This window comes from Schistocerca piceifrons, chromosome X (assembly GCF_021461385.2).
Source record: "Schistocerca piceifrons isolate TAMUIC-IGC-003096 chromosome X, iqSchPice1.1, whole genome shotgun sequence".
Lineage (NCBI taxonomy): Eukaryota > Metazoa > Arthropoda > Insecta > Orthoptera > Acrididae > Schistocerca > Schistocerca piceifrons.
This window is the reverse complement of record NC_060149.1, coordinates 356,380,033-356,406,745: the sequence shown is the minus strand read 5'-3', so window position 1 is coordinate 356,406,745 and position 26,713 is coordinate 356,380,033. Positions and strand designations below refer to the sequence as shown.

General features: G+C 40.7%; 1 protein-coding gene across 1 annotated transcript in view; it reads left to right on the top strand.

Moving 5' to 3' along the window:
* Positions 1-26,713, top strand: part of LOC124721945 (pyruvate dehydrogenase (acetyl-transferring) kinase, mitochondrial) — a 377,601-nt gene that overhangs the window by 255,022 nt on the left and 95,866 nt on the right. Inside the window, exon 2 of the mRNA XM_047247108.1 lies at positions 13,904-14,111. Coding sequence (XP_047103064.1) covers positions 13,904-14,111 — 208 coding nt within the window. The remainder of the gene's footprint in view (positions 1-13,903; positions 14,112-26,713) is intronic.

The following is a 26,713-nucleotide window of genomic DNA, read 5'->3' as shown; positions in this document are numbered from 1 at the left end:
CTTGACTGCCATACAGCGGGCCCGGGTTCGATTCCCGGCCGGGCCGGAGATTTTCTCCGCTCGTGGTCTGAGTGTTGTGTTATCCTGATCATTATTTTATCATCGTCGACACGCAAGTCGCCCAATGTGGCGTAAACTGAAAAGACTTGCAGCTCGGTGGCCGAACTTCCCTAGGTGCCTCCCGGCCATCAATGCCATAAGATAATTTCATTTCATTTCCTCGTTTTCTACCAGTAAATCGTGTTTTGTACTAAATCCGTTCAGGCCGTCGATTGATTACCAAGCACGGAACTTTTGATACCTTTTAAGTGTCTAGATCTGGTCTTTGTCAGTAGACTCTTTAATTTTCATCGTTTGGTTCCGCTAATAGCTGGCTACACGCTCTCGGTACGGCATATCACCAAGTAATCAAGAAATGACGCCGGTGAGAGGGGAGGCATTGTTCTACTTCCTTACTAAGCGGTCTGTGTGCAGCTGCAGATGAGAGAAGCTCTGTGCAGAGCCGTATTTCGGAGGCGAAGATATGCTTCTTTTCTGCACATCTGGAAATTTAACAGAACAGTTGTATACACTCCTGCAATGTGTATTATTGCTCTCTCTGAAGAAAAAAGATGAAAGAATTAGGAACAAAGTTGTGGTAACTTTATAGGTACAAGTTTCTTGGTCAGACTCTCCTGGATAAGTTTGCTTTCACCCGGAGACTGGACATCTTGAAGCCTATTTTTAAACTGGCGAAAGATAAGTGATATTTTGTGTTTGTAGGTATTTTATTAAACCACGAACTGTTGAGTCAATTAGTCAGCTGGTACCGGTGGCCGGCCGGTGTGGCCGAGCGGCTCTAGGTGCTTTTATTTATGTTACGTGTCACTGGATAATAGACGCAGGGCACGGTGCATCGCCGGAGCGAGATAGGCTCGTGCATCTGGCTACTAATGTCTAAGGCTATCGCAGTTCCCAGGAACGCCCGCGTTTTATATAGAATTTACATAAGCCGTTACGTATAGGACTTTTATTAATCGTTAGGGGAGCTTCGATTTTGTCGAGAAGTTAATGAGTGAGTTATTGTTGTCTCACTTTTGCTGGATATACATCCTGTTCGTAAACGACGTGTAATAAATAGTTCTGTGGAATATAGTTCCCGAGTTCTTATTGTAGTATCGTGCAATATTAGAGTTACTGTAAGGGACTTGTTTCGAAGCCACTGAGGATGGTTGTACATCTGTTCTAATTTGCAACGCCGACTGAAATTGGTCGAGGTGGGACTTTTGGGAAAAGAGTGAATGCGGCTGATTTTATTACACGAAATAAGAAAAAAACGTTCAGTTAACACCCAAGTTGAAAACCGAAGTCTGGAAAACCAAACTGTTCAAGCCCTACAGTAATGCAGTAACCATTCTATAGTTACTGTTGTTTTGTGGTTTGCATTACTTCGTTCATTTGCTGTGAAGCGAATAATGAAGCAATTTCTGGTCCATTGCAGGAACTACCTACAACTCGGGAAAAGCATTTTTAATAGATATGCAAAACCTATGTGATATGTATCAGTTTTTACTTTCATATACGCATGGTAAAAATACTACGTGAACGAGAAGATGCTCACACATTCGTTTCATAGGCTGAAACCTTCACCACAGTGCGTCACTCATTAATGCTAGTATATTTTAGAAATTGTGATGACTGGTAACTTGCGTTATCAGTATTATAACCATAAGAAATAGTGATAATAGTAATGGTCGTTTGAAATAATTTAGTTTCGCGACCGAAACACAATGGAACCTTTCTGTTTTTATCTCTCAGAAAAGTTCATTTTACCCCTCAGGTGGTCGTTAGCCTCTGGTTGGGAACCACTGCTCTTGATCTTAAGTGATGCACTGACGAAGGATGTCTATCTTCACCATACACAATTAGCAACGTGACTTTCCACTGGTTTGCCGTATTTCTTTTCCTTCTTTTTCCTCGAATTGTCTTGGCTCAGCTTTAAAACACAAGTATCCTAGTCGGGTGAAGAGTGTTTCGAATGTCGATCTTAATTAAAGCTTTCATACTTCCCTCAAAATACTCTTTCATGATACCGGGCTAATGCTATAAAGGTCATTGCTGACAAATTTTTTAAAGTTGTGCTGTATAAGAGTTTTCCTCGGTGCTAAGTGGTATTGAGTCTACCGAGTGTTGCGTTGGATCTTGATGGTCAACATCATCGCCTGAATGTTACGAGAAGTCGATCCTGTGAAGTGTTTTTGAAGTATAACGACACATTCCGAAGCAACAATGACAGCCTCAGCATCAACAAGAAAGGCTGTATCCTGAAGGGATCGCCTGTATAACATTATTATGAGACTGTCAGTACTGAACAGTAGCGAAGTGGGCAAGGAATCAGTTGGTGGGAGCAGAAAAATGTTGAGATATCTGAATTGGACAAAGAAAGAAGTAGGATAGTGCTAAAGTAAATAAATTAAGAGAGAACTTTACTTGAGCAACTGGAGAATCTGTACGCCACGTCCGGGTGTATTACGGTGTATTAAAAATGGTAGGTCTTTGGGAGAAAGAGGAGACAAAAAAAATATGTTCGTAGACGTCATTAAGAGCATCACTGGATTTTCAGAAGAGCTGGTAGAAAATACGTAGTTGATATTACAAGGCATTGCCTTAAAAAGAAGGTCATGGTGACATTATTTCTGGCAACAGCATTATTTTAGGTACCTGCTGAAATACAGCACGACTTACTATAAAAATCGGCAGAATAGACAATTAGATAAATTACCTTCTATGTTATAGCAGTGGCTTGTGTTTAATTTTATTCCACGTTGAATCCTACAATCCAAAAGTTTTCGTTTAGTCTGTGTTCAAATTTGGTATTGTTTTGCACAATTAATGTGACCTTTACGTGGCCAAAGTTTTGCACGTATGGAAAAGTTTAGTAGTGTCGTGCCCCGGAGTCCAAGCTAAACTGTTTCACCCTTCGTAATTGGCTGAGTGAGCTGGTACATAGGTTAGGGAAAGGCAAGACTATACCGAGTGCATCCAGACTATATGACATAAAGATCTGTAGGGTTAGGACACATTTTTGGGGTTATCGACGGCTTTCCTAGTTCAAATACACCGCTGAGTTTTGCTGCATTCTATTGTATGTAACATCGCAAGAATGTATCTTCCTCGTGGCATTTGATTCATTGCGATCTCATATGCAACAGAAAGCAGCAAAATTCACAGATATCTTATAAATGCCGAATAAAATCTATATATGCTATGGTAATTTTGTGTATCTTCTACCATAACTTTAGAATTTCAATTAAAAATGCTGTATAACCTCCCACAGATACCCATTTCTGTCGATTTTACGTCACAAGATGTGGCCTACGGTAGCCAACAAACGTCTGAGAGATGACGCTCTGTTCCGAAATGTACATTGCTGAATAAAATACACCACTGAAAAATTTAAGGATGACTTTATTCCTAAGTTTTCCATTCATTTCATTGTCTCATTTTTCTCGTGAAAAATGTTAATTAGAACTTGCATTTAAAAACTTTCGTTGCTTTTGCACATATCAAGCAGTTAATTCTTGTTTATCTTAAGGCAGCACATCTGTAAAACGCTGCAACACGAGGCTTTAGAAAAACTGGTAACTATAGTTTTTAAATAAAGTATGTTATAAATATTCTGTATTACGTTTCTGCAATATTTCTGTACTATTTGAAATACATATGTCATAATGATCTATAGGTAAGGAAGCATTTTCTTAATCACAGGCTCTTAAAAGTGAAAGACTCACAAATAATGTATTCTACCCAGCTTAGATTGGAGGGCTGAAAATAAACAATTATAGCATAAAGTTTCAGAAATACTCACAAACAGTCACAGATCATTGTTTTAATTGCTGAAATCATTAGTGCTTGAAAAGGAGTTACTTAAAGAGGGAATGAAAATTGGAGATGTTTAACCTACCGATACCTCCGTCTGCTTTGGCCCATGGTCTCATCACAATGGCGGACACAAAACCAATATTCTAAATCCATTGTAATAGTACATGCGTCGTAACGAGAATGACAGATATTCGTCCGCATCAGCAACTCGCACCCAAATTTTCACCTCTCAGCCTAACCTAGACCTCGAGCTACGCTACAGATCAGCGTGTTACTACAACCTAAATTCTAAAAAAATATGTAGAAAGAATGATAGCTCAAGACAAATGTAGTGCTGGAACGGAATCCAAGAGACAGACACAACACAAGGAAGATCTGCGGAAGATAACTGGTGTGAACTGCCTGAATATCGCCCAAGACTCTTCCTCATGGAAGAAGTTGAAGACCTACCTGACTCAGTACATCTACATGATTACTCTGCGATTCACATTTAAGTGCTTGGCAGTGGGTTCATCGAACCACAATCATACTATCTCCCTACCATTCCACTCCCGAACAGCACGCGGGAAAACCGAACACCTAAACCTTTCTGTTCGAGCTCTGATTTCTCTTATTTTATTTTGATGATCATTCCTACCTATGTAGGTTGGGCTCAACAAAGTATTTTCGCATTCGGAAGAGAAAGTTGGTGACTGAAATTTCGTAAATAGATCTCACCGCGACGAAAATCGTCTTTGCTTTAATGACTTCCATCCCAACTCGCGTATCATATCTGCCACACTCTCTCCCCTATTACGGGATAACACAAAACGAGCTGCCTTTTTTTGCACCCTTTCGATGTCCTCCGTCAATCCCACCTGGTAAGGATCCCTCACCGCGCAGCAATATTCTAACAGAGGACGAACGAGTGCAGTGTAAGCTGTCTCTTTAGTGGACTTTTTGCATCTTCTAAGTGTCCTGCCATTGCAACGCAACCCTTGGCTCGCTTTCCCCTCAATATTATCTATGTGGTCTTTCCAACTGAAGTTGTTCGTAATTTTAACACCCAGGTACTTAGTTGAATTGACAGCCTTGAGAATTGTACTTGGAGACGCTACTTCATTTAATGACAGAAATGGGTGGTGATGTCTAATATAGACGCAAGATAAATATCGGTTTCAGGCTTTCCCGGCGGGTCCATTGCAAATACACTTCTGAAGTTTGCCAGCGGATAACATTGCGAAGTGTTATTCCACGACAAACCCGAGAAGTATATTGGCAAGATGAATACTGTCAGTTTTCTGATCTATCTCTGTTTGCTCACGTATAACGTCATGCCTCTTATCATGATTACGTCACGGATCAAAACCGACGTCCAGTATCTGAGGTTCAATCGACTCCAAAAATGAACGTGCATATATAAACTTTTAGGATACCGCACTAGACTGGGAATTTTCGTCTGTATAAATCGTTAATAGCAGCCGCAAAACGTGGAATGCTTCATAATAAAAGCTGCTGCTAAGAGAGATCCTAATTTCCATTTATATAAAAAAATCGAGAAGTGTTACGCGAATAAATTAATTTCTGCTCAGTTGTCCGATTTACTGAAACGACGCAAAATTTTGTAGCCTTACACAAATATAGCTCGATCAATCGAAATGTGTCTGGGGAAAAGCAACGGTGTATTTTGGAAGTTCTTGATTCGCAGTGTACACGGGGTGTAATGGTTCCTCATCATTATTTCGCATTACTTCTTCGGAAAACAGATTAACACTCCATGTGAAAGGTATTACATATCTTTCTGCCTCTATTTGCGGCAGTTCATGACCAGGTTCACCTGTTTCCCTTCTAAGGATCCGTGCTTTAAGTGCCCACGGCGACATTCGTTGTGCATTGTTGGGTTGTTTATGTTTCGCACCTTGCGGGTGCATTCCGTTGGCAAACAAACAATCGAGTGTAGCTGGCGTGATGCATTGCCGATACCGCCTTTGCATTAGAAATAGTCCCGGCGTCCTTCACTGCGTGCTGCCATTGAAAGTCTTCGTGAGTAGAAATACAAATTTGTCGTTTTGAATCCTCCTCAGCGGACGTGGCTGGATGCCATAAACTTCCTTCATAAGCAAGGTGGCATCGAATCGAAGAATTAGAAGCTTTATACCTGACAAGTTAATTTAAAAATCTGAAGCAGCTCATACTAACTGCAATCATCTATAGTTCGCTACAGCGTCGCTATAGATTTTTATCGGCTGAAATTTCTAAGAAAAAGCCAGTGACAACGGTGAGTAGTATGTTCTTTGCTATCAATTTGTGCATGGAACTGCGAGCACTTATGTGCATCTAAATTATAAGGAGCAGTTAAATGAAAACGTGACAGAGGGAGAAAGTATGTAAACTGTTTATTATTTCAAAAATTTTCTCAATAACTGTTGATACGTTTATTCCACTGTGAGACGAGACGGTGAATGACGTGATGGAAAAATGTTTGCACTTCCCTACGGAGCCATGGTTTTACTCGGGCGTGCACCTCTTCGTCCGAAACAAATTGACTGCCACGAATGTCTTTCTTCAGGCCTCCAAAAATATGGAAATCGCGTGGGGACAGATTGGGACACTGTGAAGGATGTGTAAGGGCTTCCCTGCGAAACATCTGCGGCGTAGTCGAAAGAACTTCGGCAACTCGTGGCCGGGCATTATTCGGCAAGAGAATGATGCCATCTGTAACCATTCCTGGGCGTTTGGACTTGATGCCCCGCTTTAATTTGTGCTGTGTGTCCACGTACCGCTTGCGTTAATTGTGGAGCCGTGTTCCAGAAAGTAAATGAGTAGCGGACATTTGCAGTTAAAGAAAAAGGTCGTCGTGACTTTCCTGGAGGTGTCATGCAAAACTTTGGATTTTTTCGTTGGTGGTGGATCCATATGATTCCATTGTTTTATCTGACGCTCAACATGGTGACACGATGTTTCATCTCCCGCGACAATACGGGATACGAAAATACCTCGTCGTTATACCGTTCTAAGTGCTGCACTGACATCTAATGCAGAATATAGAAATTAGAGCGCGTACAATGGCATTTTTTCTTAGTTGAGACAGGAAAATAGCCGGCTGGCGTGGCCGAGCGGTTCTAGGCGCTACAGTCCGGAACCGCGCGACCGCTACGATCGCAGGTTCGAACCCTGCCTCGGGCATGGATGTGTGTGATGTCCTTAGGTTAGTTAGGTTTAGGTAGTTCTAAGTTCTAGGGGACTGATGACCTCAGAAGTTAAGTCCCATAGTGCTCAGAGCCATTTGAACCATTTTGAACAGGAAAGTACGGTGATAGGAGCTGATACCCTCTGCAGAGTACTGCGCGGGTACTTGAGGAGTATACTCAATATCATTCACATAGGCATGTGGCCGCTGGCGTCTGCCAAGTTCCAAGTACATGTTCGACATTCCGACTTATTTCAAATCCTTGTAATATATTGCAGTTATCTGGCGAATCTCGACTAATTGTAACTGAACATTGTCTACCACCTGAGCGAATACAGTACAAGAAGCGACTGTCGTTTTTAAAATTGTGTTGCCCTTGCTTAAGAGATCACATTGACTTAGTGTGATTACGTCACAGTTTACGTAAGTTTGTCACTAGAACTAAATGAATCAAATAGATTCGGAGATGAAGATTGCTTATAGTCTTAGTAAAGTAGGGATCTTTGTACAGTTCTTCGTGAAAAATTAACAGTTTATTATTTCATATTTTGACTCTTAGATCTGCATAATTTTACTGTAGTTGTCCCTTTGATTTAGTCGTTTTTGTGTACTTACGTACTGAACCTAAGAAAAGATGGCTGAATCCTGAAAAAGATAGGCATGCGTTTTGGCTTTAGTCCTATTACCAGTTTTAGTGGTATTGTAATGTAGGTACAGTTAAAACTCTGTCTCTTTCTCCTTTTTCGCACGATCTATAGCCAGCAGTACTGCCTCACAGACAGTTTCTATAATTTATGTCGATAAAATATACTGCTCCTAAAAAAAAAAATCTTTCAGTAAGATGGCAGTTGTATGACTCTGTCGTTTATCTTTAGAAGAAACTTAATCGCGTACAAACTGTCGCTGATTATCGACCTGAGACGCGACATATATTTTTTAACCTATAAAATATGACACAGGACGAAAGAGCGATGTCTATACTTCGTCTCGAGTTGTACTTCCGGTAAGACAACTCACCACTATAAGACATCAGCAGCATACTTGACGTGATACAGCTTGCTTTTAAGTATCGAAGTGAGTACGTCCGCGTTATTCCTCACGATATCTTCTTATTTGAGCTTGTGTTTTCATTAGAGAGAGAGAGAGAGAGAGAGAGAGAGAGAGAGAGAGAGAGAGAGAGACCCATTTCGGTCACAATGGTTCCATTGGCCTCGTCATCATCATTTTTTTCTGTATCAGGTAGATGTCTGATTTTTGCTGGGGGGGCTGGCTCTTTGGCTCGTTTCCAAGTCTGAACACCGCTGCGGAAGTTGTGCCACGTCGCCCGTGGCGAGCAAAAGTCTTAAAAGTTGCCAAGAGCTTTGTGTTGCCCTGGGCTAGAATTTATCTAAAGTATCTGCCACTGCATACTGAAGAGAACTGCAGTTATAAGAGGATTTATTTTTAGAAAAGATAAATCAAGTTTTTTCTTTTTGAAGCACTAACAAAGATACAGAATTGGCGATTGGTATTCTGCTATGTAAAACTTGATTTTGATGCTCGGCTGACATGTCCCAATCATCATGAGTGATGATTCTGATTAGTATGGAGCTCGCGGCGTGAACAAATGTCATGTTAACCCCTTAATACCGGAATATATTTCTACTTGAAAGAAAAAAAGTCGAAACTCTTATTTTGTAATGAGTAATTAAGTTTAAATGCGAACATTTTCAGGTTAGGCTTCACCGTGACTTATTGACATTAAATGAAACAATAAGTTTATTGTTACCAGTCACCGTTTTATTTATTTCCACGACGCGTTTCGAAGGTTTAAACATCCATCATCGGGTGGATTTACATTAGTTAGTCTGACGTGTGTGTGTGTGTGTGTGTGTGTGTGTGTGTGTGTGTGTGTGTTGTGTTACGATTTGTGTTTACCATTAGATATCAGTTTAATTTTTTGTCAAAAGTAATCCTAAACCATGTTCTGAAATAGTGTCTTGTTTCTCCACTAGGCAGTGCCACAAGTTCCTCCAAAATCGTAACACACACACACACACACACACACAGACAAATGTCATACTAGCTAATATAAATCCACCCGATGATGGAGGTTTAAACCTTTGAAACGCGTCGTGGAAATAAATAAAACGGTGACTGGTAACAGTAAACTTGTTGTTTCATTTAGAGTAATTAAGTGTTATAGAGTTTGTAAGGTTAAATCCAAAATATATTATACCTGTCAAGTATAATTGGTTGTGCTGCTTATTTGCGACAACAAGCATTTGAGAAACTGATCAATTACAACACTCCATTAAGTGAAAGGTGTTTATATAACATTTTGACGATACATTGACAGGATTTACATGATTAAACATGAAAAATGCCTGATGATACACATTTTAAATAGTTATGTATAACACAAAATAGCCTTATTCGTGAAATTCGTTAGACACAGATGAAAACCACACTTGTTAAACATGAATACTGCCTGTCCATTACAATTTAGTTTTTTACATCTTTGCCTTGTGTCTGTAAGCTGAGGCCAATGACCTGCTACATCAGTTCCGGTAGACTTTTCTGGAACCTCTTTTGTTGGACCCTGAGGCTTCCTGCATAGTTGATCTGCCTCTATACTGGCTGAAGGCCCATTTCTCTTTTTATTTGTCATGCCTTCTCCGTGCTTGCTGAGTATCTCTGCTGTTCTGGATTTGAACTCTATTAGATCGTTTTGTTTATAACGGGAAGTCTGAAACTGTCATCTTCTCTGCAGATGGTACTCGAGTTTTAAAATCGGCATTAGCATTTCGTGAAACATGAAACCTCAGTGATTCATCGGTAATAAAGTAAATACCTCAGAATATTAGAAGTTCATTAGAATTTTCACATCGTAATAAAAAAGAAATGCAGTCAGTCAAAAACAGTGTTGAGGTGGGATATTCATGTAAATAATTGGAAATTTGCAATACATTTTGTATAAGTAAATAATGAGACACTATTTGGCATTGAAGTACTCTGGTGCTAAAGATAAACTGAAATATTTACTTTCACTTCACTTGATTTCATCGCCTGCATGCTCCCACGAAGATACACAAACGCCGAATGATGTGTATTTTACATTATAGTATTTTCGAATTCACCTGTACGTGCAGCTAGTTTCGTGATCTGAATCAAGTTACAGATACTAAAGAACAAAGAAATAATTTTCAGAAGTAATCTTACCTTCGTACCTAGTTGTAATGGTCCCGCGCGCGCGCGCGTTTGTGTGTGTGTGTGTGTGTGTGTGTGTGTGTGTGTGTGTGTGTTTGGTGAACAAATGCGCGAAAAGTGTGTCGCTATAGCAGTAGCTGAAACATTCAGGAGATGTCAGAGGCGTCGGTAGCTTCGTATAGAATCTACACTGCCATTAAAAAAACAATAAATCTTCCATTTATTAGCGTCGCTTTGGTATGTCGCGAATACGCGCTGCTCGGAATTAAGGGTTAACCAGCTCCTCCTTTGCATATGCGCAATCGTATAACTGGAAGAATGTAAACCTGTATGACTTGACACAGAGAGAGTCGTAAAACAGACAAGTTCAGTTTCTAATTTGGTCAGTGGTTTTACGTGTACTGTATTAAGATCTTGCAGCTTTGCCCCATAGTCAAAGTTTTCTGGCGTCGGAACCACATTTTTCTACTAGGGGCATTTGGATCACTGATGAGTGGTTTTGGAATTCCAGCTCAACCTACAATTCCCTGTTTATAGAGTTCCGATCGTGTTGCTTTGTTCTGACAGGGTCTGCGAGCGCGACATTCAGTTCTGTAGTGACTTACAGCTGTCGTTCTACTTACTTTCCGTCACAATCCTGTTCGTCCGCGTTGTGACTTAGCGAATAAAGTTTTTCCGCCTTTCCCTATATGTGGCGCAAGTCTTCTATCGGTGCCTTTTGAAACACCAAACATTTCGGTACCCTTGGTTGCGTAGTCATCCACCTTACGAACACCAACAATTTGCTCACTTTCGAATTCACTTCGCTCCGACATAATGCACTCACAACTACACGGAGCACTGTTCTATCCACGACTGATACTTGCAGTGCTTAGAAGACACTGCGCAGTGGCCGCTCGTGGTCAAATGCAACATTGCAACCTGCACTCTTGGCCGGCCGGAGTGGCCGTGCGGTTCTAGGCGCTACAGTCTGGAACCGAGCTACCGCTACGATCGCAGGTTCGAATCTGCCTCGGGCATGGATGTGTGTGATGTCGTTAGGTTAGTTAGGTTTAATTAGTTCTAAGTTCTAGGCGACTGATGACCTCAGAAGTTAAGTCGCATAGTGCTCAGAGCCATTTGAACCATTTTTTTGCACTCTTGGCTAACATCTGCATTTATGTTCGAGCATGCATTTCTCGCTGTGTTTCCATATTTTTGTCCAACCTATGTAGGTAATTGTTCGTGTGTAGTGACCTAGATATCGAGGGACGTCGGTCTCTTCCTTCTATTCCTTGAAAAATGGAAAGCTTCTCTCCGAAAATCAATATCGATTAGGAGAGCATCTTTGATGCAGGACGCAGCTCCCACTCTTCACGTTCAGTACCTGGCCTATCGTGGACGCAGGCTAAGAGTCAGTCATCGCAGGTTTCTAAATACTGTTAGAGACAATATTAAATTTTCGGTTTTTAAACATAACGTCTTACTAATTATCTTTCAAAAGCGATGTCGTTTAGAATGAATAAGAGAGATTAGCTGTACGTTTGGCGAATGACACAGCGTGATTCCTTTTGGCTTGAACCCTAGCAATGCCAACGCATTTTTTCATGATGTGGATTACAAAGGGAGTGGGCGGGTTTGAGAGGGAGGGGACGGTAGGTACTTTATGCATACCCCAACAAAATTTAAAAAAATTAATTGTTGTTAACTTTTATTCACAACATACTTTTTTTAAAGAAATACTGTTGTGTAAGTAGGATCCTGAATCTAAAAATATTGAATACGACATTCATTGTGAAACGTGACAGCTACTACTAAGACTTAAGCTTTTGGGTTGAGTTTAACTGAAAAATTTAAAACATTTATGGAACGTGATAAATGACATCATAAAAAACTATAAATATATTTTTAAAATTTTTAAAATAGAATGTACCTGACTAATTACAATATTTTCAAATGGTGAGCGCACATAACCCCACGCCCCCCCCCCCCCCTTTGTATTGCGAGGGTTAAGCGTTGTCACCACTCACTGTACTCCATACTTTCTTGTATACTGTCAGATTGCTTTCCAATTCCACTGTTACACAGCTTCCCTCAAAACTTAAACGTCAACTCCGCTCATGGAGTAAAATTAACAGCTAAAGAGAGACACAGAATTACTCCGAAAATCGAAATCTTAACATCGAGCATTTTAAGCCAGCTTTCTATCCACCACATTCAGTACCATTACACTACATTGATTTTAGATACTTGTCTTTCAGGTGATTACAGATTCATTTTTGACGTCCACTTTTAGGGAAGCTATGCCCAGGACGATATCTACTGACATTTTTGTAGCACTAGTATTCAACGAATCTCGCTGTGATGTCAGTGTGTGCTAGCTTTTCTTCGCCATTTATTTGAAAGAGCTGTTGTGAAGCGTTAAACTTTTTCATTGCCTGTCAGCTTTAAGCTTTGTATAAGAGATCATTGTGTCTCGCCGAGGCCAAAGGATGGCATACGACAAAGTTCTTGTTCGTGCATCTGCCATTACGGGCCGTATCGGCGTCAGAATGTGTCGCATGGCCAAGTTGTGAAGTTTGAACTAGATAAACTGAATATAGTGCTTTTGGTATCACACAACTACAGTTTATTGTGCAAATGTGGGTGACAAGTCCGTTAGGAATCAGCTTAGCTGTAAGCCTAGCAGTGGCCCAGGAAATGTGACGTAACTCCTCTGCATGCCAGCAGCATGCAGGCCGCTGTGGCCGAGCGGTTCTAGGCGCTTCAGTCCGGAACCGCGCTGCTGCTACGGTCGCAGGTTCGAATCCTGCCTCGGGCATGGATGTGTTGATGTCGTTAGGTTAGTTAGGTTTAAGTAGTTCTAAGTCTAGGGAACTGATGACTTCAGATGTCCCATAGTGCTCAGAGCCATTTGCATGCCAGCAGCAATTCATTGCATCGCAATATTGTAGCACTGATCTTGCCGTCTGCTGACAGACGTCTGGCATCTGCAACACTGTGTACTGTGTACCGTGTACTGTGTTCCTGTGTTGAAATAGGACTGATGGCGATTCAAATTTTCTCTGGCTGCAAGGGGTTCGACAATACAGCACGTTCACAACAAACATTATATTCTGATGAGTGTTTCTTCAGTTTTGACTGCAATGAAACAATCGCCTTTAGTGCACTACACACCAGCAATTCCATTGGACCATTGAGTATCATGGGAGACTCTTGCCCATCCAACGTGCAAATATTCTCAATTCATGAACACTAAAGCAAGGAAATTGTAGAACCGTAGGCTCATTTTTGGATTTGTATTGCACTAAAAGAATACTTGTTCCCATACTGCGAGTAATATTCAAATCTTAGACTCTCGTCTACCAATTCTTTTAAAATATTGATAAATGAACTTGTCTGAGATTTCGTCTGTTGCATACTGTAACACTCGTCCAGGAGATAGAAAAACTGACTTTGGACTTGAATAGGAGCTATAAGAGTTATCATTTTTCAGGATCAGATTCAGAGAATCGATCACGCAGTATCATATTGTTTGGTTGCTTCGTCATATTTCCTTATGCGCTGTGCGTTTTAAAAATCAATTTCTTTTCTAGGAAAGTAAAACTGTACAAAATAAACGCGACTTTCATACTGATAAATAGGGTAAATTGAGTAACAGTCAAATTATATTGTTAAATAATTTCGTCTATTTTGTATTCACAGGACTGAGTGCTTGCCAAGAGAAAAGCTTTATCTTTTTGAGGAAGGAACTGCCAGTGAGGCTGGCAAATATAATGAAGGAAATTCACCTTCTGCCGGACAAATTGCTGAAGACGCCTTCAGTAAACCTCGTAAATAACTGGTACCTGATGAGCTTCGAGGAAATTTTGCATTTTGAAAAAGCCGACGTGAGTCCTGCAGTGCTAGAAAGGTGAGATCAATCACATCTTTTCTTTTCTTTGCTGTTCTGTATTAAAACTTCGTGCCTGCGCTCGATGTTCCAATTAAATACCTTAGTCTATCCGCTCCCTGTTCCATTACAACATGCTGCAGTTTTTTTTAATGAATTTTGACATACAGTAAGGTTTATACTAAAGAGACCTATATTTCCGAGAAATTTGTAAGGACTTAGCAGATTACGTTACTGTTAGTTTTCCTGTTGGCGAGTGATTGTCTTTCATTATGATATTAAGAAACAATAAAAAGTACTACTACTAGTACTACTGTATCCATGTCTCAAGATTTTCTATAGTGACCCTAGATCACTTCAAGTGAACTGTATAATGAGTCTGTTTTAGCTGTTCCCTGATAAAAACTGCTCAAAAAAATCTTTTGCACGTCCTTCATAACGTACATAATGTATGTTTTTTGATTGCAGACCCCTACGCATAGACAACTATATAATGGAGGTAAAAAGAAATCTGCGTTTTCAGTGCAATTCAGATGAGCTCGCTCTGTGTCCAGTCGTGAAAGAAGCGCTGTTCACTCTGTCATCATCTTTGGAAGAATCATTTCACACGTACACGTTGCACGTATTGCTAATTTACCGTAAGGAAGGTTATCAGCAGCAGAAGTTGCCCGCCGAATTGGCGTATAACGCAGCGACGTCATTCGAACATTCACCCGCTATCGAGGGACGAAAAATATTGAAGATCAGCGGCGTAATGGTCGCCTGCGGTCAGAAACAGCAGCTGTTTACGGCTACCTACAAAGTGTGGCTCGTAGATAACCCGAGGAGAACGCAACAGAACAGCGCACTGCCTTTTAAGAGGCAACTGGGTCGACTGTCGATGCAGGCAGTACGCAACCGCTTCCACACGATAGAGTCGGGTTGTCTCGCCACCGCTGTCCGGCACGACTCCAAACACCTCTTCGGTCTGGCATATCACTGACGAATAGAATTGTGTACGATGATGAGTCCCGCTTCGAAACGAGCGTTGAAGACCAGCGAAGACGTGTCTGGGGACGCCACGGGCCAGCGGTGGGATAACAACGTGACTTGCTCGCCGTACAGCCCAGCAACCAAATGACGTGCCATTTCTTTTCATAGCAGGAGCCCTTTGATTGCCATCAGCGGCGCCCTTACAGCACAGTGGTATATCAACGTTATTCTTGACCGCCCGAATAGCTGAATGGTGCCGGCACGGTAGCTCAGCGTGTTCGGTCAGAGGGCTGTGTACTCTCTGTAATAAAAAAACTGAGTCAAGGAATCAGCTTGAACGGATGTCTTGTGACGACGGCTCAGACCAAATACAACGCACTATATCGAACCAAAAAAAAAAAAATCAGCGTGACGGACAGCCGTCCTAAGGGGCCCTGGTTCGATTCCCTGCTGGGTCGGGGATTTTCTCCGCTCAGGGATTGGGCGTTGTGTTCTGTTCATCATCATTTCATCCCCATCCGGCGCGCAGGTCGCCCAATGTGGCGTCGAATGTAAGACCTGCACCAAGGCGGCCGAACCTACCCCGCAAGGGGCCTCCCAGCCAATGATGCCAAACGCTCATTTCCATTTTTTACGCCCCGTTTTGTTGCCCTTGGTGGCAAACCATTATGGGCTTACATTTCATACGGCAAGAGTTTCTACTACTTGTCTTAATGGCTGCCAAACCCACCCTACCTTGGCCAGTAAGGTTGTCGGATCTCTACCCCACTGAGAACATTCGGAGAAATGCGGGCAGAGCCCATCAACCATATCGGGACAAAATTTGTACGATATCCCTCAGGATGATACCCAACTGCTCTATCAAACAATACCAAATCGAATAACTGCCTGCATAAGAACCAGAAGTGGCCCAACGCGTTATTGGTTTTCTCAGTTTGTGAAGCTCTTTCTCTGGCATAAATCATCCAATTTTTCTGAAATTTTTCTCATTTGTTTGACTGTAAATGTACGTTACATTTACTGATTTCCGTCCCATTCGGATAATTCCTTCGTGTTTTTTAAGGAATGTGTGTGTAATTTAATAAGGCGTATTTCATTCCAAAGTCACCTTAAATCGATTCCGGTGATACGTAACTGGAGCAAAACTTTTATTGAGCAGTTTAGATCAAGCAATACATTGTTTTCGTTAGTATCTTCCACAAATTTGGGTTTTACTTCCTCAGAAATTAGAGTCGCAAGTTTATTTTCACTTATAGTGTGCTTCATCATTTGCTTAGCTGTTGGCAGCTACTTTAGGAGTGGGAACATTTTAAGACCAGTTCGTCAGTACTGCTTCGATAGTTCTGGTTTATTGTCGGTTCAAGTAATGGACATAGTTCTACACTGGTTAAATTTATACAGCTTTGATCTATAGTGAGTATGTGATATCCTGTACAGTACTTTATAACAGAAGGAACATTTTTCTCACAACTTTTAATCTTAATATATAATTAAGATGATTCTGACAGCATAAATACATAAGACAGGTATTTTATGAGGTTATCGTAACACTCACGCAATTACTATTTTTATAACACCTATTGGCAGTTGGAATTGGCAAGATTCTATGAACTGTAAGGAAATTGCAAATTTTTACAACAAATGTAAGAATTAGATTAAATATAACATTCATGTTAAGTGTACAAAAGTTTCATATTATACATAATCTAAAATATCGTGTGCTATAAATACTAAATGGACTGTGTTGGAGATAGCACAAACTAGACTATTTGGCAATATATCTTTATATGGATATGGTGTCTGTTCTTTCGGACATGTACGACAGAACTGACACCATATTCATATAAATATTTAGTCCTGGCAATACCGACCATGACCTCCTTCTTCTGTGCGGATGCTCACACTTTCCCTGAACTCTTACGGGACTTGGTAAGAATGTCTTCCAGGAGTAATGAGTGTGGGACACTACGAACGTAGTGTGTGGACATACAAGGTGAGAATGTGGGTCTCGCGGGAGGCGTGCGCGAGGTAGTCCCTGTAGTCGCACTATCCTCTGTGCCCTGGGTGGCTCAGATGGATGCCGGCACGGTAGCTCAGCGTGTTCGGTCAGAGGGTTAGCTGCCCTCTGTAATAAATAAAACTGACCTAATCGATCAACAACGAACTTCAACGGATGTCTTACCACGTCCGCCCCGAGCAGATGCAACGAACAAAAGCGAACAAAAATGAGATAAAAAAAGATGGAAAGAGCGTCAGCCATGTAAGCAGGAGATCCCGGGTTCCAGTCCCGGTCAGGGCATATATTTTCACCTGTCCCCGTCAGCAGCTGTATGTATCAATATAATTCTAATTTATTTGGAAACAATTACAAGTTGTTTCATGTGAGTGGTTGTAGGGCCATTACTTCGATTCAGGGTTCTGACTTTAGTTAGATGTGCACTTCCACGGTAACAATACTGAACTATGTTAAGTTTTTAAGACAGTTTCATAAGACGATGTTTCAAACTTTGACTGAAATGATATTTGAAGAAGCGGAAAAGAAAGAAAAAAAAAAAAAAACTAAAGCGTACACACATTTCGTAGCAGAATGAGACATACAAGGAAATCCTAATGAAGATTTTAGAGAAATCGATACTAAACCGAAAGTAACTGAAAGCTGACATTGCAAATAAAAAAGAAAAGTCTCACTGACACGAGTGAACCGCAGCTGACAGCAAAATTGCTAATACAAGTCTAAAGATAGAATTTAAAAACAATTAAAAATATACATTTTAGAAAACATACGCCAAAGTATAATTTTGGGCAGAACAATGTCAAATAGTAGAATCATCAATAATTTCAACCTTGAAAGAAATAGAAAATTTCTGGAAGGTACATTAAAATAAAGTTAATTATCGATTATAACAATAAAATATTAACTTAAAGTATGGGAAACGGTAGATTAGACAACAGTAGACACTCTTATTCATATCCATGCATTTTGAGAAAAGGAGAGGAAACTTACAAAAAATTTCCTTAAACCATCGAAAAAACACCCATCAGTCTAATTTCTAAAAATATTATACTGTGTGACATTATATTAGACTACTCGCCGGAAAAGTTTTACTACTGTAATTAACTTATACTGGTTGTAGATTTCAGAAATGCGTAATATGTATAAACTTTACAATTTTCATGACTTCCATACTTTTTTCAAAAGTGCGGGACTTCTTTATCAATACCCTTTGATCATCAATTTGTATAACGGAGGTAAAAGAAACCTGCATTCTCAGTGCAGTGCATCGTAGCTCCAGGCTTTGAGATTCCAACATGCTATTGATCGCACTGTCCAGGAATGTGTGCAACATTAGTATTATGATATGTCTATAGTTATTGAGAACATACAACACCAAGGCCACTTTGTTTTGTGACCAAACCGTTAGAAAATGTAGTAGATGATGAAAGACAATCATCCAGGCTAACATTGTTGAATTTCAATGTAATGTTATCCGGGTACTTCCATATACTTTGAATGAATGGGAATATTTTGTACGCAGAATAACGTATCATTATATGACCCAATTAAACGCTGTATAAACATAATTAGCATTTAGACTTAAATGTTAACCTATTCTCAAGAAAATTATACTTATGCGTATTTTTGCCAAAAAGACGTGCGCACGCCCGAACACACCCACACCCACACACACCCACACCCACACACACCCACACCCACACACACCCACACCCACACCCACACACACACACACACACACACACACACACACACGAAATAAAAACACATGTAATATATTATTAATATGTTGAACCCATCAGGTGCTTTCCTCTTAAAATGTTGGTCGTCTTCATGCTTTTGCAGAAGATTCAATGTAACTGAGACTGTGAAAGATTATTATATATGCATATAGCCTTTGTTTTCATTTGCAGCTGCTTGCAAATGCTTTTCTCTACCACTTAACACGTAAGTTAAAAATCGTCACAGTCTGTAGATTACTTTTCATTGTTATGATATTCTCTTTCACAGACACCTTCTGTTGTTACTTTCTTACGACTTCTACAGTGTACACTATTGGAAACTGATGTAATATCCTTAACATAACTACTAATTTCAGTAAAATAAATATGCATTTAAATTTTTTAGTAATAGTTATTAATATAGTGTACTACTGCCTGCTATAGAATTTTTCTCATTTGTATATATTTCTTCTTTCTGTCAACAGCTTTTTCATTCCTTTTGTATCATATATAGTTTTCTTGATACTATGTTTTTAGTAAATATAGCGACTTCTTTAGAGAAACTTATTTAAAGGTTAGCTAGAAAATTAATCTGATGTATATATAGTTCAGAGTAACGTTCAGCACATAATAATGGTGACACCCAATTAGCATTTTCGAACTTAGGGTAGTTCTTCTACTTTTATAAATGTTGTCGACAACAATACGATTTACCGAGCGTAATTTTGCTGTGTGTTCTAAAATATAATTTCTGGCGGGAATGAACTCTTTATTGCATAATTTTGCTCTGTCTCAATCATATGTAGCCTAAATACGACTTAATAGATTGAAAAATGCCTCATAAATTACATAAAATAAATTAGAACTTTCATAGTTTTGTTGTAACTATTGAGTAATAAATGCTTTTGCCATGGTATGATCGAAGAAATTAAGAACATAATTCGTATTCTGTTCTTTCCTCCTTGAATGGTAACGTATGTAAGTGATGCCAAAATGTTTATATTAAGTGTTCCTTTTACAGAAGGCTGTTGAAAAATCCATATTTTGTCATAATTTAAGTGAAGTTACTTCAGTTATTCCAGCATAATTACTGAACATAAAGTGTTCCCGTTAACGTCCTTAAATGACGTCATTTTCACTTTCAGCTGTCTTTTATTGCACTATTGCAGTTTCACCTTTTGTGTCATTTTCAAGCATAAAAATTGCAGTCATATTATGGCATAGAAGTAGATTTAAAACAACGTACTTGTAGGGCTATGTCAGTCTATCGTACGTCATTATAAATGACTGAATTGTTAGAGGAATTGACAGATTAGTGACTGGAATCAACGGAGTTGTGACAGTCGGACGTGAAACCGGTAACTGTTCTGTTAAGCCAGCCGAATGGTTCCCGCCTAGTAAGTTAAGGTCCTGAAAATCGAAAGGGCGGTAGCAAATTGTTGGAGAAGGCTCGCGAAGATAGCGGAAATTGCAGTGTTGTTACAAAATGATCGAGAAAAAATGTAATGGACTGTTTGGTGTATGTGGAGTTAGAGCCGTTGCCACAAAGTGACAGCACATACAGTGAAAATATGCATTCAGGTAATAATATTGAATTTGAGTACCTTGACGAAGATGCTTTGGCTGCATGTATCCGAAACCGATAGAGGCCGCAGAGGCTTAAAGCGGGAACGGCAGACATGGCGCGGGCCCTGGGCGATGCTTCCAGGGGAGTGCAATTTTATGACGGACGAAAGCAACGAGGAGGGATGAAAGAAAAGAGGAAATGGCAGGGCGGAGGAGGAGAGGAATCACGACGAAATTACGATTGAACTTCCTTGAGCAGTTCAAGAAGACCCATCTTTTCCTGGTACGGGGACGCATGTTTCTTGATTTCAGTTAGTACGTTGAGCCACCCTCTTTATCTACATCTACACTTTGCAAATCACTGAGAAGTACATGGTAGAAAGTACGTCTCTCTGTACCTTTTATTAGGGCCTCTTCCCGAGTGATTCGGGTATAAAGTGCAGGAAGTGTGATAACTTAAATGTCTGTCTGAGCGCTGTAATTAGTGTGACTTTGTTGTCACAGCCCCTACGGGATCGATACGTAGGGGATTGTAGCGTATTCCTAGACACAGAATTTAATTTTTTTGTGTTTAAACTTTTGCAATAGAGGTCTGCGGAATGGTTGGGGTCTATAGCACGTGAGCCAATGCAATAAAATTGAAAAGATTAATTTTGCGTTTGTTGTTTAGTTTGTTGCGGCTTTGCATTGACCGGCAATGAAGCACTGAAAGAGGAATTGCATTATAATTTCAAGCAATGCGTCTTTGGATTGTGTATTGTTCCATGTTTGGGATAGTATCACCCCAAAAAGATAGTTATTGAAATGTTTTACATTACTCCATTGTAAATTCCTGTCGCTTTCCGTAAGGCTAAGTAGCGATGAGGATTATACTTCAATAAAAATCGGGGGATACCAGCCACGGGGGTGGTGGAAGGGAGGGAAATCGAAGGTTGCCCTGGACGGCAGCTAGCCTAGTTAAGCTACTGGCGGTTCGATGAAACTGTCTGATTTGCTCGGTATCGTTTCTCTTCAAATGTGTGGTGCAAAATGTGTGCCTTTCACAATAGCTCACAAAGGTCATGACGAGGACTTGAACACAGGCCTTCACTTCGTTGCAGGAGATGGTTTTCGCTGCTAAAGTGGCCTTGTTATTTCAGTGTTCCGGAACATCCAAGTCGTGAGGAAACAAATGAACTTAATGTCCCAAGAACGACAAGAAGTATACAAAACTGACGAATTGGTCGCTCATAAAAAAGATCAAAAAGTTGACGTAATCAGAAAGATGTATTTCAAGAAAGGGAAGGAAGGTTAGGGTATAGCGTCCCGTCAACGACAACGCTGTTGGGAACTAAGCGAAAGCTCAGATTGGACAAGAATGTGTGTGGAAATCTCAGGTGTCCTTTTCAGAAATGCCATCCTGACACTCACTCCAATCAGTTTACGGAAGGTATGGAAAACAAACTCTTGACAGGTTGACGGTGATTTGAACCCAGTTTATCCCAAATGTGAGTCCAGTACCTTAACTGCTAGCCCATTTACTTTTGCCTCCTTGACATTGTAGCTTTGACGTCCCCCGTTTTAGATAACCTTTTCTGCTCGGTCACTCCGAAAATGTTATCCAGTGACAGGAAAAGAACAAGAAGAAGAAGAAGAAGAAGAAGAAGAAGGAAAGAAACCTGTGAGAAGTGCCCCTCATCATTTCTGTCTTTTAATGCCGACACTGATCTGCTGCAGAATCCTGAATGTGTCCGCGTTCCACATGCTATCCCGAATGGGTTACCAAGTCATCGCAAACGTTACTATCATTCTTCTCATGTGCTTTATAATCCACTGCTCAAGGTGAACAAATGATATTTTTAATTGGAAAATATCCATCAGTAGCACATTGCCGCATACAGACTTGTGGGACATCTATTCGGATTTGCGAGTGAACTGATGATGGAGGCGGTTGTCGATTCGGCAACAAAGTGATAAATTCTGATGTGCCACACAAAACGTGATAGGAGTACTGACGTTCAAGCTTTATATCAGCCACCCAGTAGATTACATTGTTAGCTTTATATCAGCCACCTAGTAGATTACGTTGTTAGCTAAAACAAATAACGTCTGGTGTATGAAGAAAGAGATATCGGAAGAAATTGATTTTGCATCTATAATTGCCGTGACACCGGCAATTTACTCCAAATGTAGATGATCAATTAAATTATCTACATCTATACTCCCCAAGCTATTTGAGCGATCCCTTCCCTGTTTCGTTAGCAAATGGCTCGTGAGAATGAGTGGTTTGGTCTCTGATTTCTGATTTTCTCGTTGTGGCCATTTCGGGAGACGTTCTTGGGAGGAAGTAATATGTTGCCCGACTCTTCCTGGAACGTAAGCCCTCGGAAGTTTTAAAATAAACCTCTCAGTGATGCACAACGCCTCTTTTGTAGCGCCTACCTGTAACCTGGTAAAGATCCCAGATTGATGTGCAGTACTCAAGAATCGAGCGGAGAAATATTTTCTAAGCCAATCCTTTGGTGGAGAATTACACTATCGGTGAAAAGTTTTCGATCACCCACGATAAAAGCTATATACTTTATTTCAGTGTATATACACATCGTACAAACTAGTAGATCAACGCAATAAATATTTTCTCTTTCCATCATTAAGTATGGTTTTGATTTTTAAAGTTACACTCTTTGCCCTCAGAACAGCTGCGCAAGCTCTTGGCATTCTGTTAGACAAGATTTAATAGTGTGTTTTTGTACTTCGTTCCAACATGTCCCTAAATTATTCCATAGACCTTCAACATTACATGACCTTAGTTTTGTGACACCCTCCCCCCCCCCCCCCCCCCCCTCGTCATGTTCATCCTATAAGAGTTCAATGAGATTTAAGTGAGGTGACTGGCTTGGCCAAATTATATTCTTGAGTTCCCCACACTTACCTCTTCTATTGACGTACCCTCTGCACAGTTTAGAGACGTGTTTGGAATCACTGTCCTGCTGCAGAACAAGCCCACGACCAACAAGTCTCATGGCAGATGGAACAGCATTGTTGATAATTATGCCGTGATATCTTTCCTTTTTTAATCTTCCATTAATCCACTCCAGATAATCGACCTGCAAAACATCGCCACACCATATGCGACCCTCCACCAGCTTCACCATTGGCGTCGCACTCTGCCTCTTCATACGTTCCCCACGAAGTCGACGAAAAGACACTCGACTATGGCTTCCAAATACTTCACACTTAGATTGTTCCATGTACGAGACGTGTTTTTTATGTAAGTACAGTTTTGAAATTTAAAAAAAGACGTGCTAAGATATCTCAATAATTTTATAATTTTATTTTTCCATGAAAGCCTGTACCTTAATCTACTTTTCTACATAATTTCCGTCAATATTGAGGCACTTGTCAGAACGTTGTACCAGTTTTTGAATACCCTCCTCATAGAAGTCTGCCGCCTGACTTGTTAACCATTGCATGACCACTGTTTTGACATCGTCTTTGAAGACGCTGACCGCCCAGGTGTTTCTTAAAGTGCAGGAAAGGAACAGATGGTAGTCACTTGGCACAAGATCGGGTTGGTACGGAGGATGATCTAGAGTTTCCCATCGAAATGATGTGATGAGATCTTTGGTCTGATTCGCCACATGCGGACGGGCTTTGTCTTGCATCAAAACGATGCCCTTGCTCAACTTCCATGGACTGTTGCTTTGATTCTGGTGTGACGTAGGCCACACGTGTTTCATCGCCCGTAACAATTTGGCTTAAGAAATCATCACCGTCGTTGTGGTACTGCTCAAGGAAAGTCAATGCACTGTCTAAACGCTTGGTTTTGTGCACATCAAATGGCTCTGAGCACTATGCGACTTAACTTCTGAGGTCATCAGTCGCCTAGAACGTGAACTAATTAAACCTACCTAACCTAAGGACATCACACACATCCATGCCCGAGGCAGGATTCGAACCTGCGACCGTAGCGGTCTCTCGGTTCCAGACTGGAACGCCTAGAACCGCACGGCCACTCCGGCCGGCTGTGCACATCCGTCAATACTTTCGGTACCCAACGTGCGCACAATTTTCGGTAATTCAAGTGCTCGGTCACAATGCCATACAAAACACTGCGAGAAACATTAGGAAAGTCATCCCGCAAGGAGGAAATCGTAAAGCGTCTGTTTTTTCTCACCTTATTGTCCACTTCCTGCACCAAACTTTCATTAACGACCGAAGGACGCCCACTCCGTTGTTCATCATGCACATTTGTGTGGCCACCTTTAAATGCTCTCATCCACTTTCTTACCATTCCATCACTCATAATGTTTTCTCCGTAAACTGCACAGATCTCACGATGAATTTCGATCGCTTTCAGGCCTTTAGCACTAAGAAATCTTGTAACAGCCCGTACTTCAGTCGGCGGGAGTCACGATCATCGGACGCATCTTAAACGCTCAGTACACAACGTAAGCAAGGAAGAATCAGACTGTAATGGCGTCAGTGCGTAGATTAAGGTACAGGCTTTCATGTAAAAATAAAATTGAGATATCTTAGCACTCCTTTTTTTAAATTTCAGAACGTCACTTACTTAAAAACACGCCTCGTATAACACCTTGGACCATTGCTGCACGCTGCAGTTTTTATGTTGGTGTGCCCACTGCAATCTTTTCACCTTATTTGATTTGCGTAATAAAGGATTTTGGCAGCTATGCATCCGTTTAAACCTTGTCCACAGAGACGGCGTTGTACTGTTGAGCCAGAGACTGGAGCTTCTCTCATATTATTTCCTCCTTCGCGAATTTGAGGTGCAGTATGAGCCCTCCGATGTTTGCGCTGTACACATATAAACTGATCTTCCCCGTATGAGGATACGCGGGCTCTTCCAGATCGCGAAACGCTTGCATTGGCACCAGTTTTCTTGAACCACTGCAATGCATACACCACTGTACATTGGGCTACGACAACTTTGTTGTTGCAATAGTGGTACTGGAATTGCCGTCCTGATGCAGATCTACAATTACAGCACTTTTTCAATTCCAGTACCTGCTTCCTTATTTCGTGAGATAATATGGTGTGGACCTGATCAGATGTACAAACACACTGCTAGATGCACACAGTGTGCAGTAATCTAATGCTACACAGAGAGTTCAAGGAATGAGGCATATTCGAATGGAAAAGTCTTAGGTAAAAGGTACGTCAGTGTTGTTGTAGATACTCATCAGCGTCACAATTTGCGAATAATCAGTCGAATACACAATAGAGGCGCTTAGTCTTTATATGTTGATACTTGTTTTATTATCATAACTGGAATATCATAGAATATTCCAAACGAAATCCCTATTTTGACCAAAAATTCATAGCTGTGACAGGTAATCAAAAACTTTTGAGTAGTAGATTTCCTCAAAAGTCTCCCAGTGAATCCCAGCATGCTATCTACCTTTTCTAAAATTTGTTTCATGTAGTCATTCCACTTTAGGTCGCTCCGAATGGTTGCTCCTAGGTATTTTACGGTAGTCCTCGATCCTCTGCAGGTGTTGCTGCATTTCGCTGCAGTCTTCTGGCGTTGCAGTCTTCCTACTGACAACTGCATCGTTTGCAAATAGCTTCACGGAGCCTCCACCGCTATCCGCTGCGTTATTAATGTTGTTGTTGTGGTGGTCTTCAGTCCGAAGATTGGTTTAATGCAGTTCTCCATGCGACTCTATACTCTGCAAGCCCCTTCATCTGCGAATAACAACTGAAACCTACATCCTTTTGAATCTGCTTAGTGTATTCGTCTCTTGGTTTCCCTCTATAATTGTTGCTACCCACCAAACTTCCCTCCAGTACTAAATTGATGATCCCTTGATACCTCAAAATATGTCTGATCAACCTATCCCTTCTTCTAGTCAGGTTGTGCCAAAAATTTCGTTTCTACCCAATTCTACTCAGTACGTCCTCATTAGTTACGTGATCTACCCACCTAATATTCAGCATTCTCCTGTAGCACCGCTTTTCATGACCTTCTGTTCTCTTCTTGTTTAAACTATTTATCGTCCATGTTTCATATCCATACGTAGCTACATTTCATATGAATACTTTCAGAAAAGACTACCTGGCTCTTAAATCTGTATTCGATGTTAACATAGGTCTCTTTTCTGGCTATTGCCAGTCTACATTTTATATCCTCTCTACTTCGGTCATCATCAGTTATTTTGCTGCCCAAATAGCAAAGCTCATCTACTACTAATCACCTGATCTAATTAGACTATATTCCGTCATCCTCGTTTTGCTTTTCCGTTAGGTCTGAGGCGCCTTGTCACTAATCGCGTGGCTTCTCCTCGTCGGAGGTTCCAGTCCTCCCTCGGCCATGGGTGTGTGTGTTGTCCCTAGCGTAAGTTAGTTTA